This window comes from Nannospalax galili, unplaced genomic scaffold (genome assembly GCF_000622305.1).
Source record: "Nannospalax galili isolate Female #2095 unplaced genomic scaffold, S.galili_v1.0 scaffold1750, whole genome shotgun sequence".
NCBI classification, from domain to species: Eukaryota; Metazoa; Chordata; class Mammalia; order Rodentia; family Spalacidae; genus Nannospalax; species Nannospalax galili.
The window spans coordinates 14,563-26,758 of record NW_008329031.1 but is presented as its reverse complement, the minus strand read 5'-3'; the positions used below and the strand labels follow the sequence as shown (position 1 = coordinate 26,758).

The 12,196-nt window shown below is 43.8% G+C and overlaps 1 protein-coding gene across 1 annotated transcript in view; it reads right to left on the bottom strand.

Moving 5' to 3' along the window:
• The window catches only part of LOC103731538 (baculoviral IAP repeat-containing protein 2), a 28,596-nt gene extending 21,440 nt beyond the window's left edge, over positions 1 to 7,156 (bottom strand). Inside the window, 6 exon segments of the mRNA XM_029561951.1 lie at positions 3,165 to 3,264; positions 3,367 to 4,208; positions 4,210 to 5,380; positions 5,838 to 5,945; positions 6,555 to 6,716; positions 6,813 to 7,156. Of these exon segments, the coding sequence (XP_029417811.1) occupies positions 3,165 to 3,264; positions 3,367 to 4,208; positions 4,210 to 4,259 (992 nt within the window). The 5' untranslated portion in view covers positions 4,260 to 5,380; positions 5,838 to 5,945; positions 6,555 to 6,716; positions 6,813 to 7,156.
• Between the last annotated feature and the right edge of the window lie 5,040 nt (positions 7,157 to 12,196).

Below are 12,196 nucleotides of genomic sequence, written 5' to 3'. Positions count from 1 at the left end.
ATTCTCTCCATGACCCCCTTCAGTCCTGGGGTCTTCACTGCAACTGAAGCTGCACTTTCACCTATGGCCTTTCCCGGCCTCTGTGTGCCAAGCCTCAGCTGCTCTCTGTGACGCCTTCACATTTTCAACACCAGAACCATGCAGGAGACTCTTACACATGACCAAGTCCTGCTTCCAGCTTGAGAGCTTGAGATAGAGGCTCGGGTCCCCTCTGTGTGCTGACCCTGAGGAAATACCTCCCAGAAGATTTCACCTCAGTGATGCTGGTCTCTTGTTACTTACAGCTGATTTTTCAGCCCCAGCTAACCAGCATCAGTTGTCCTAGCAAAGCAAAGGTTTTGTTTCCGGTTCTGGTCTCTTCTTTATCACAGCTGATTCTTCAGCCCCAGCTGACCAGAACCCAGAAATTCTCAATCCAAAATCTCACATGAACAGCCCTGATAGTCTCCACTTCCATTTGAAGCTTCACAAGCCAGGCCTCCATCGTCTACAACTCTTTCAACATAACTGTTCCAAGCTCTACAGCAACAAACTCTGAGCATGCAATGGCTTTTCCAGCCCAAAGTTCCAAACACTTCCACAGTCCTCCCCAAAACACCAAGGTCTACAGTAATATCCCACTTTCTGGTACCAATCTCTGTCTTTCTTTGTTCTTCATTGCTGAGACAAAACACTCTGACCAATACCAACTTGGGGAGGAAAAGGTTTATTCAGCTTACAGCTCCCAGGTCGCAGTTCATCAGGGAACCCAAGGTAGGAACTCAGGGCAGGAACCTGGAAGCAGGAGCTAGAGCACAGGCCATGGAGGAACGCTGCTTACTGGCTTGCTCCCCTGGCCCCTGCTCAGCCTGCTTTCTTATGCAACACAGGCCCACCTGCCCAGGAATGGCAGCACCCACAGTGGGCTGGGCCGTCCCACATCACTCATCAAGAAGATGCCCTCAGACATGGCCTCAGGCCAGTCCAATAGAGGCAATTCCCCAATTGAGGCTCCCTCAACCCAGGTGTGTCAAGTTGACACTAAAGCTATCCAGCACACAGGTCTTCAGAAAAAGAACAACCAGTGGGCTTAACCACTGAGCCATCTCTCCAGCCCCCAAACAAAATTTTTAAAAACTCAATAAAATTATCATCCCTTTAAAACAGAACACTCCAACAAAAGGTTGATAGTAAATATAATAAACACATACAGAACATGCAAGCAAGCTCAAGATTCAAGTTTATCACTCGTTAGCTGTCTTCGGTGAACCAGATTTTTGTACAATTTTGAACTATTAGTTGAACTAATTAATTTATATTACTAATGGTTAAAGACATGAAGCATAATAAACCTTGTCTGCCCCATATTGCCTCCAATATTTCAAGAACACAGAATTTTATCTGTCTTGTTCACTATTATATCCATAACATCTAAAATATTACCTAGTAGGGCCTGAATATACATAATGATAAATATATATTGATAAATAATGGTGTGTACTAAAATATAGCGATAATGATCATCCATTATGGTTTGCCACTTACTGAGGTTAAAGATCAGTCACAACTAAAATCTGCTTTCAGAGAAGTATTTACAAAGAGCATTTCTAAATCTTCTCCCTTAGTTAACCAATTAAAATACAAATTACAAAGGCTTTTATTTTATAAAGCACAAAATACAGCAATTCAAATGCTAGTACTTAAAAGCTATTTTGTCTTTCAGAACATCAGTTAAATTTCAAATTATATACATGTAATTCTACAGAGCCAAGTTAACTGTATCATTTAAAATTCTGACATTTCTGGCCAAACACAAGGTGTCAGACACCTTAAAGTTTATGCAAGATGGGGCTTTAGAGATGGCTCAGTGGTTAAGAACACTGGTTGTTCTTGCAGAAGACCCAGGTTTGAATCCCAGCACCCACATGGCAGCTAACAACTGTCCATAACTCCAGTCCCAGGGGATCCAACAGCCTCTTCTGACCTCTGCGGGCATTACACAACATGGGTGCAGTTACTACCTACATGCAGGCAATACACACGTACACATAAAATAAAAATAATAAAAATTTTTTAGAAGTTAAAAAAAAAAAGTTTATGCAGGATACTGATAGCCATAACGTTTGCCTGGGAATCTCAAATGCTACAAGGCAGATTAAGGACAACATGCTTTTCTACACTATATGCTGCTTGATTTGGAACAGTGAACACTATAGCATTTGTGGGGGACCCTAAATTCGCATTAGGAGACTATTACAATAAACATGCTGCTTTTATCAAACAGGTTCTTACATACCAAACTCTAATGGAGCCTACAAGAAATCACAGGCTAGTATTCCACTAATAAAGCTCTTAAAAAAAATATCTGTATCTATGTATCTCCACAGTGTCTATCCAGGTCAAAAAGAAAGCCTTTTCTCAAAAAAAAAAAAAAAAAAAGAGCTGGATGTTGTGGCACACATTTCGCTCCACTCCAGCAGTTAGAAGGCAGAGGTAGGTGGATCTCTGTGAGATGGAGGCCAGCCGATCTACATAGGGAGTTCAGGCCAGCTGGGGCTATAGGGACCCTGCCTCAAACAATAACTAACTAAAATAAATAATTTTAAAAATTCTAGGGGCTGGATGGCTCAGAATGTAAAAGTGCCTGCCACCAAGTCTGATGACCTGAGTTTGATCCCCAGGACAGACATGGCAGGAGAGAACTAAATCCTGAAAACTACCCTCTGACCTCCATTCAAGAATATTTTGGTGCTTCAAAATTCCTGCTCATCACAGATACAGAAACGACAAAAGGTCTCTTTAGTTTCTTTAAAGGGGTTCAACAGAGTCTTCACAATCATGCAGATGAATACTGAAGATAACTACAAAACAGTATGAATGTATTTAATGCTACAGGAGAATCCATTTAAAATGGCTAAAATAGTGTATTTTGGGTTATGTGCATTTTATAAGTAAAAACACAACCAATTCATTTTACAAATGGGATCCACACAGATAATCGATTACAAACAGAATTTCTAATTCTATTCTATAAACAGCAGTACCCCTTAATTCCTTCTAGGTAATAACAAAACTGGGGAGGTTAGGGATGCAACTCAGTGGTAGAATACTTGCCTAGCAGATGTACTGGGTTCCATCCTCCACACCACAATGAAAAATTTTAAAAAATTTTAAGAACCAATTACCTTGGAAACCACTTGGCATGTTCTACCCATGGGTCATCTCCAGATTCCCAGCACCTCAAGCCACCATCACAACAAAAACATTTGACATCATCGTTGCGATCTAAAAAAGGGAAAAGAAAAAAAAAAAAGACCATAAATTGGCTACCCACATGGTCTAATACATAAAACAAGCTAGTAATGTAATTATTTGTTAACTTCTTACCCACGTAATAAAAACCAGCACTTGCAAGCTGCTCGGGGTGAACTGGAACACTAGATGGCCAGTACATAAACGTTCTCATCCGAGCTGAGTGTGTTTGCATACTGAGATTTGAAATACTAAACCTCAGTGTTTCCAAAGAGTTTTCTAAAAATGGACAGTTGGGAAAATGTCTCCGGTGTTCTGACATAGCGTCATCCTTTGGTTCCCAGTTACTGAGCTTTCCACCACAGGCAAAACAGGCCACCCTATCTCCAGGTCCAATATAATAAAAGCCAGCTCTCGCCAATTCTAAAGGTGATAGAAAGCTTAATGGCCACACGCTGTAAGTAAGGAATCTGGCTTCTTCAGTACTCATTGCATAGCTGTAGGGATTAGTCCTTGCTGGAGAGAAGTCTTCCACTGCTCCAGAATTAAGAGGGTTTGACGGAAGGCTGGAGGGAGAACCACTGAATAAGGCATTGTGTTCCAAAGCAGAAGACAGAGAATGCGCAGAACTGCTTCTTGCTGGAGAGGCATTCTTAGCAGTGGCATGCAGGCTAGCTGTAACCAGACTCTGCACAAAGCTGCAGCTGGGATACAGCTGTCTGTGCTTTGCAATAGGACTGTCTCCGTGTTTCCAGTTGTCCAGCATCAGGCCACAGCAGAAGCACTTGACCTTGTCATTCACACCCATGTAATAAAAACCAGCGCGTGCCAGACTCCTTTCTGAGACAGGAACTCCAGCGGGAAAAGTGGAGTACGTGGACATTCTGTAGAGTTCACACGAAAAGTCGTACTTCATCTTTTCTTTGCTCTCTTTTGTCCAATTTGGCAAGACTCTGCTATCTTCCATCATCCGTTTAGTCTTTGATGCAGGTACCTTGGACAACACTTTGGGAGGTAGTTTTGTGCATGAGGTGATATATTTCTGATGGCTTAAACTTTCACATGAAATTTCTCACCTCCTCACACTAAATGAGATCTTCACCATACAGAGGAATAAAATACTCCTATTTAGGTAGAATGCACTGGATTACATCTGAGTCTACACTCACACAGGATGATTCTCTCTCCTAAATTACCAAGATAATATTTATATACTCTTTGGAACTCTATTAACTCTTTAGGTAACCAACAGAGGTATTTACTCACACTCTGGTATAACTAAAGGCTCCCAGAAAGTTTATGCACTTCTGAAAATATCAGAAAGTCTTGCTTTCTCAAAAAGTTTCTATTCTCAAAATGCTAAGCAATTACATAATATCTAATTATATCTTTAATTTGTTTTTCATTACAAGTCTGCATACTGGACAGATTACTGATTACACCAGAAAAATAAGCAGGCTTTTTTCCCTTATAAGGACTTTAAATATGACATCCAAACTATTCTTTTTTTTTCTACCAAATAAAAGCAACTACACTTTTCACATGTTTATATAATCTAAAAACTAATCTCACACAGCTTATCATCACAGTATTTACTTAAGGGTTCTATTAGCATCAGTAGCTTTAGGGGAAGTTAACATCAGCTTAGTTAAGACTACAGCAGATGCGGTCAATAAGCTCTGCTTAAAGCTCAGACTGTTAATCTTCCACCTTGGTTAACTATTATGGATCACTATATTGTTAATTCTGCCTGTGTCCATCATTTGATACATCTGATCAATGGACAGTACTTTCTCCATAAACATAAATACACTGCATTGAAAAACATGGACTTGTGCTTCATTTAGGGATCATCCCGCTATATTGTAGTCAAAGATGAATCAATTTATCAAAAGATACAGCTTTCTTTTGTTATCACAAATGCCTAACAAAATATCTTATTACCAACAGAATTACTATTTTGAAAATGTATCATACTTTACTAGCATTCTTTCTGAAATCTCAACAGTTTTAAGATATAATTATTCATATACAAAAGTACACTCCACAGAATTCAAACTGCATCCTTTTATAAAGTTTTAGGATTTCCATGATGGGATTTATTTCTGGGAAAAATGAGTGGAAATGAAGGCTCTTTGGGGCTGTAAATCTGAAAAGAAAAACAAAAGGCATTTTAGAAAACTGGGATTGTACAGTAAGTAGAACTTACAGCCTCTTCAATTCACTTGGTAAAATCAAAGGATAACTTACACTCTCCTGGTACACCCAAACTCTAGCAATTCCTCAGCACAACTTTCTAATCAGAAGAGCTCTTAATTAAAATATATTACCTAAGTACAATATCCTCCCCAGCATTAAATACACGTCTTTAAAATGTACAACTTTATACATATTTTTATTTGCACCTTTAAAGACAAATGGACAATCCCACACTGGAAAACATTTTGTCCCCAGTCGCCTCAATTTTTTAACGTATCTACTATTTCCTTACTGTTACATAAATACTTCACTAGCCTTTTTTGAGGGTCTTTTTATTTGGGGGGGGGGTGTCGGTCTCATTCTGTGGTCCCTGCTGGCCAGAAATTCACTCTGTAACCCAAGCTCACCTCAAGCTTGTGGGAATTCTCCTGCCTTTCAGCCTTCTAAGTGCTGGGACTACACTACCGCGCCTGGCTCTTCCCATGTTCTGAAAGGTATTTTGATTTGGCACTTTCCTGGAGACAAAAAGCAAAAGTGGTGGTGTGGGGAAGACTGCGAGGCTGGGGGTGTGGCTCAGTGGAATAGCATTTGTCAAGGACCCTGGGTTCGATCCCTAGCACTAAAATACAAACACTAAAAATGAGGGGGGGGGGAGAAGCTTCTGAGCCCAGCATCGTTAAAATAGACGTAGAATTCCAACCCTTGGAAGAGAGACAAGCAGGAGGATCAGGTGCTGGAGGCCACCCAGGGAGGGCCATTGGACAGCAACACTAGTTTTTAATGTCAAGTCGCTGGGGGACTAAGCTATTCTAGTAAAGGGAAGAGCTCAATGCAAACCGTTGAAGAATCCCAAAGAAAGAACCACTGAAAGCATCCCAGAACCAATACCGAATACGACATCCTGCAAAGCCCTGGCATTGGCAGTGCTACCACTTGCGCCAGGGACTTAGGAAACACGCCAGGTCTTGGATCTACTTGGTCTCCTCGAGCAGGTACCCTACCGACTTTGCTCTCCGTGACATCCTGCAAAGCCCTGGCATTGGCAGTGCTACCACTTGCGCCAGGGACTTAAGAAACACGCCAGGTCTTGGATCTTACTAGGTCTCCTCGAGCAGGTACCCTACCGACTTTGCTCTCCGTGCACAGGTGGGCGACCGGTAGACGGGAAACGGAAGAGAAACGATGCCTTCCCCCTACAATCTCCTGGAGTTCCTTCGCTCCACACACTGTCCGACTACGAGCCAGGCATCGCAGTGGTCAAGCTGTCGCCGTGAGCCGCCGAAGACCTGCGAGAGTGCTAAGTTACAACCCCGCAGAAACCTGACGGCCGGAGGGGTGGCGCACGCGAGGCCGAGGCAAGAGGAGTTTCAGACCAGACCAACCTGGAAGCGCAAGCCGGAGGTCCGAAGGCTGGGCGAGCGGGCGGAGGCCTGAGGAGACCGGGGAACCAGCCGGGCCTTTGAGACCCCGTTGGACTGCAGGGGCCCGGCTGACGGCGGAACTCGGGCAGCCGCGGCCTGGTCGCTTCTGCGCGGCCTCCGCCGGGAAGCCGCCCCACCGGGCCCGCCCGAAGGACCTGCACTCACCGCCTCTGGCGCCCCACACCGCCGCCCAGGCGAGACGCCGCCCGCAGTGAGATTCTGTCGGCCTGGTATCCGGGCGTAGTTCCCGAAGGCCCCCGGGGCCAGCAGGGCCGTTGCGGACGCGTGGTGACGTCAGCACATCGCGCTTCCACCGTGGGGAAGGGCGCGCGAGCTGCGAGCGCTGCGCCTGCGCATGCCCGGTCAAGTCTGTGAAGCCGAACTTCCGGTGTTCTTTGCCAGCGGTCGGAAAGAGGCTAGTCCCAGCGTGAGCGGGGGTCCTGGGCGTAGTGGGGCGTGCGGCGGAGTCCAGCAGATGTTCCGAGTTTTGATTTCAAACCTAAACTGCCGCGCCCCTTTAGCGTCTGGTTTGGAGCATTCTCCTGAGGGGACTTGGCCGCCACGAGCCCTTCGGGAAACTGGGCTTTCCCGGCTCACTCCCGCAGGGTCCTAGAGGCACGAATGCAGAGCTGGCTTCACTGCAAAGGCTGCGAATACAGACCGGCTTCGTTGCAAAGGTTTATCGCTGGCTACGTGAGCTGGCCTCGCAACGCTTGGTTACAGTGGACTATATATATGTGCGTGTACAGGCATAGAATGTTTTTTTCTGACACAGCATTAAAGGTGCTTGATATATGGGCTGTTTGGCAGGCAGGCAGGCAGGCATGGTGGTGCATACCTTTAATCCCAGTTCAAGCCTACCTTTGGCTACCCAGTGAGTTTGGGACAGCCTGAGCTACGTGACGCCCTTTCTTTAAAAAAAAAAAAAGCCTATAGTCAAGTGATGGAAATTTTTGTAAAAATTTTACGTGTATGCGTGTAATTGCCCGCATGTAGGTAAGTGCACCCGTGTCGTGCAGTGCCTGCAGAGGACAGAAGAGACTGTCGGATCCCCTGGAACTGGAGTTGTTTGCCATGTGGGGGCTGGGATTCGAACCTGAGTCTTCTGCAAGAACAACCAGTGTTCTTAACCCCTGCGCTCTCTCTCCAGCCCTATGAAACTTTTTTAAATAAAAAAAGAAAAAAAAAGCCCATGCAGCGGGCCACAAGGAAAAAGACAAGAAAAAGGAAGGGGACGTGGGAAGAAGGGACTCTCGGTGGGAATGGGGGGACTAATCAAAGTACGTTATCTGTGAGTGTATAATGAAATTACGAAAGAATAAATTTAAAAACTGGGAAAGTAAAATTTAGAAACCTTCATTTTACTAGTCATTTTTGTGGTCGCCCCAACCCCAAACACACTAAAAGTGCTGTAATTCAGTACTTGTGCAAGGAAGGATTTTTTAATGTATTTGTTTTTTTTTCTTCCGGGTTGAGTGAGTGTTGTTTTGTTTTTATTTGTTTGGTTGCCTTGTTTTGTTCTTTTTGAGACAAAAATCTCGCTATAGTGTCCAGGCTGTCCTGGAACTCATGATCCTGCCGCAGTCTTCTGGGTGCTGGGGTTATAGGTGTGTGCCACCATGCCGGGGTTTCAACGTTTCGATTTACTTTCTGCAAGACCATCTTTGCCAGTGAAATTAGATACTCTAATCTCGGGGGGAACTCCAGTGGCAAACCTTTCAAAAACTTAGAAATAAAACTAGCCTCTAGTTTAGGCTGCCAGGGGAATTCCGGGACCCTGAACCGGTTCCCATTTCCCCGTCCTCTGTGCCTGCCAGTCAGTCAGTCATAGAACAGGCGGCCTTCCGTTCCAATTTTAATAGTAAAAAGAAAGTATTTATAACAGTTTGTGATACAGAGAAAAGAAATGTCGTGGTTCACAGTGACTAAGAACTTTCCAAAATACACACGTTCTCGGTATTTAGTTAAAGTCACTACTTCTTGGAAAGTTACAGAAAACATTGCTAATATTTGTGGGAATATAGCAAGAACTATGCATACTGAATTCAAGATTGTCTCTACTCCAGTTCTCATCCGATCAAAACATTCATTATGAATCTACTTCAATTTAAAGGAAAATTTGCATTTCAAAAGCTTTAGCTTCTCCCTCCCTGCCCCTAAGTAGGTAATATCCAGGTTCAGTAAATAGAACTTTATTACTTCCAATATTGCAGAATCTTGGGAGTCCAATCACTTACTCAGTTAATACTTTTCACACTGTCCATGTGGGGTTGGTAATTTTGAAAAATAGGTTATACACATCTGTTGAGATTGCTGTCCTAGCATCTTTCACATCTATACAGAAAAAAGTATTTACAGAATTCAGGACAATTTTGAAGAAAAAAATGAAGTTGAAAAGATTTGTCCTACAACATAAGTTATATAATAAAGTCATAGTAGTTGAGGTGGTCTTGTATTATTAAATGTGCAAGGATGGACAGTCAAATAAAGGAAGAGCTTTCCAAAGACACCCATATATATGTGTATGGAAATTTTATCAAACATCGATTTTACATATTCGTAAGAAAAAGGTAAGTAATAAATGAGTAATGCTGAATGGCATTTGTGAAAAAAAATCAGACAATTACCTTGCACTTAAAAAAAATTCCTATTAGGTAAAATCCCTGAAAAGTGAGCAACTATCATTATTAATGCAAACTTTAGGCTGAAGACATAACTCAGTTGGTGGAGTAGCTGCCTACCATGCATGAAGCCCTGGGTTCAAATCCCAGCACCGAATAAAACCTGGCTTGGTGGTGTACACCTGTAATCCCAGCTCTTGGGAGATGGAGGCAGGAGGATCAGAAGTTCAGTATCATCCTTGTTACACAGCAAGTTTGAGGCCAGTCAGGGCTACAAGAAACCTGTTTATAAATAAATAAATCCAAACATTTAAATAAATATGATGAGCTGTCAGTTGCTGTCGGTGGCCAAGATGTTTTACCTTAGACCAACAGGAGCCGATTCAGATTGCTCCTGTCTTTTGGCCCAGCTCTAGGAGTGTTTGGTTGCTTTCTGGGTTCATTTTGTACTTTCCTTGCCCCATACCCATCACAAACCATGCTCCGGACCATAATCTGAATGTTTGTCCTGGTGTTAATGAGTTCTAGTGTCTCTTTACCTGTTGTGTGGACAAAGCTAGGTAACATGGTTTGTTTGTGTTTTCCTTGTTAGTTGGTTTTAGTTTTTTGAGAAAGGGTCTCATGCAGACCAGGCTGGCCTCAAACTCTGTGTTGGAGGAGGAGGACTTACTGTTTTGTTGTTGTTTGAATTACATTTATTTATTTGTTTATCTGAGCATGCGTGTGTGTGCTTGTGGAGACCAGAGTTTGGGGGGGGGGTGTTTGGAGAGAGGGGATATTTACTTGTCTCTGTGCTAGAGATTTTAAGCCTTGAGATTGTGAAACAAGGACTCCACCACTGAGTTAACACCGTAGCCTCTACATCTCTGTGACCACTTTCCTTACTCTGAAATGCTTACCCTCCCTTTCCATCCTTCGTGCTTCATGGGTAATGACTTGATTTTTTTTTTTTTTTTTTTTTTTTTTTTTGAGATGTGGTTTCCCAGTAACTACAAATGACCTAGAACTTAAGCATGTAGACCAAGCTGGACTCAGTCTCACAGAGACTGCCTCTACCTCTACCTGCCTCTACCTCCTGAGTACTGGGGTTTTCCCCTTTACTTTGTAGCATACTTTTCTCCACTTACTAAATTCTTGCAATCACTTAATATTAACCTGTAGAAATAAATATTCCACACATTTCTGATTTGTGCTATATGCTGTGTATATATACCATAATATATCCAACTTTAATGGTGTCCTAGTTTGTCTCTCCATTGCTGTGACAAAATACTCTGACCAATACCAACTTGGGAAGGAAAGGGTTTATTCAGCTTACATCTCCCAGGTCACAGTTCATCAGGGAGCCCAAGGTAGGAACTCAGGGCAGGAGCCTGGAGGCAGGAACTGGAGCACAGACCATAGAGGAATGCTGCTTACTGGCTTGCTCCTCTGGCTCAGCCTTCTTTTTTTATGCAACACAGGCCCACCTGCCCCAGGGTGGCACCACCCACAGTGGGCTGGGCCTTCCCACATCACACAGTAATCAAGAAGATGCCCCACAGACATGACCATAGGCCAGTTCAATGGAGGCAATTCCCCAATTGTGGCTCCCTCAACCCAGGTATGTCAAATTGACACTACAACTATCCAGCACAAATGGTTAAAGCAAAGAGCCAGGGGTGGTGGCTCAAGCCTGTAATCTCAGACTAGGGAGGCCTAGGCAGGATTGCAGTCCTAGTAGTGACTGCAGCAGCCACCAGGTGGTGCATTTGTAAGGTATGGTTTTGCAGGACTGGTTTCTGGATCAAGACCTTCCATCACAAAACCACAGGTCTGTGAGCTGGCTGACTGCAGCAAAGGTGTTGGGCTTGGTCTCCAAAGGGAGTCATAGCCAGCAAAAGCCTCCTGCCACCTCCACATGGCCCACCACGGTCCACGCCACCTCCATGTGGACCACCATGGTCGGCCGCTGCTCAGCTTCAGGAGTCAGAGCCATCCAAGGGTAGACAGAAGCCTGTTAGCGTGGAAAGGAGACTGAGTGGCCTGAGCTGGAGAGATGACTCAATGATTAAAAGCACTGGTTGCTCTTGCAGAGGACCCAGGTTCAATTCCCAGCACCCACATGGCAGTCAAAAACAGTCTATAACTCCAGTTTCAGGGGATCTGACACCCTCTCTGACCTCTTTGGGCATGGCAGGACGTGGGTGTACTCACATACATCTAGGCAATACACTCACATAAAATAAATCAAAAACAAAACTATTATGGCCATGGAACAACCTAGATCAGTTTCCTCTAGCCAAAGATAAAACCAGTGCCAGTACCATAGTACCAGTACCATAGTACCATTACCATAGTACCAGTACCATAGAACCAGTACCATAGTACCACTGCCATAGAACCAGTGCCATAGAACCAGTACCATAGTACCACTGCCATAGAACCAGTGCCATAGTACCAGTACCATAGTACCACTACCATAGTACCAGTGCCATAGAACCAGTGCCGAAGTATTTTGGGGGAGCTAAAGAGATGACTCAGCAGATAAGAGCACTGACTGCTCTTGCAGAGGACCTGGGTTTGATTCCCAGCACCCACATGGTGGCTAACAACTGTCCAAACTCCAGTTCCAGGAGATCCTACACCCTCTTCTGACCGCCCCTCGGTCATTGCACAATATGGGTGCACCTACACACATGCAAGCAATATACGCATACACATAAAATAATACATTTTAAAAAT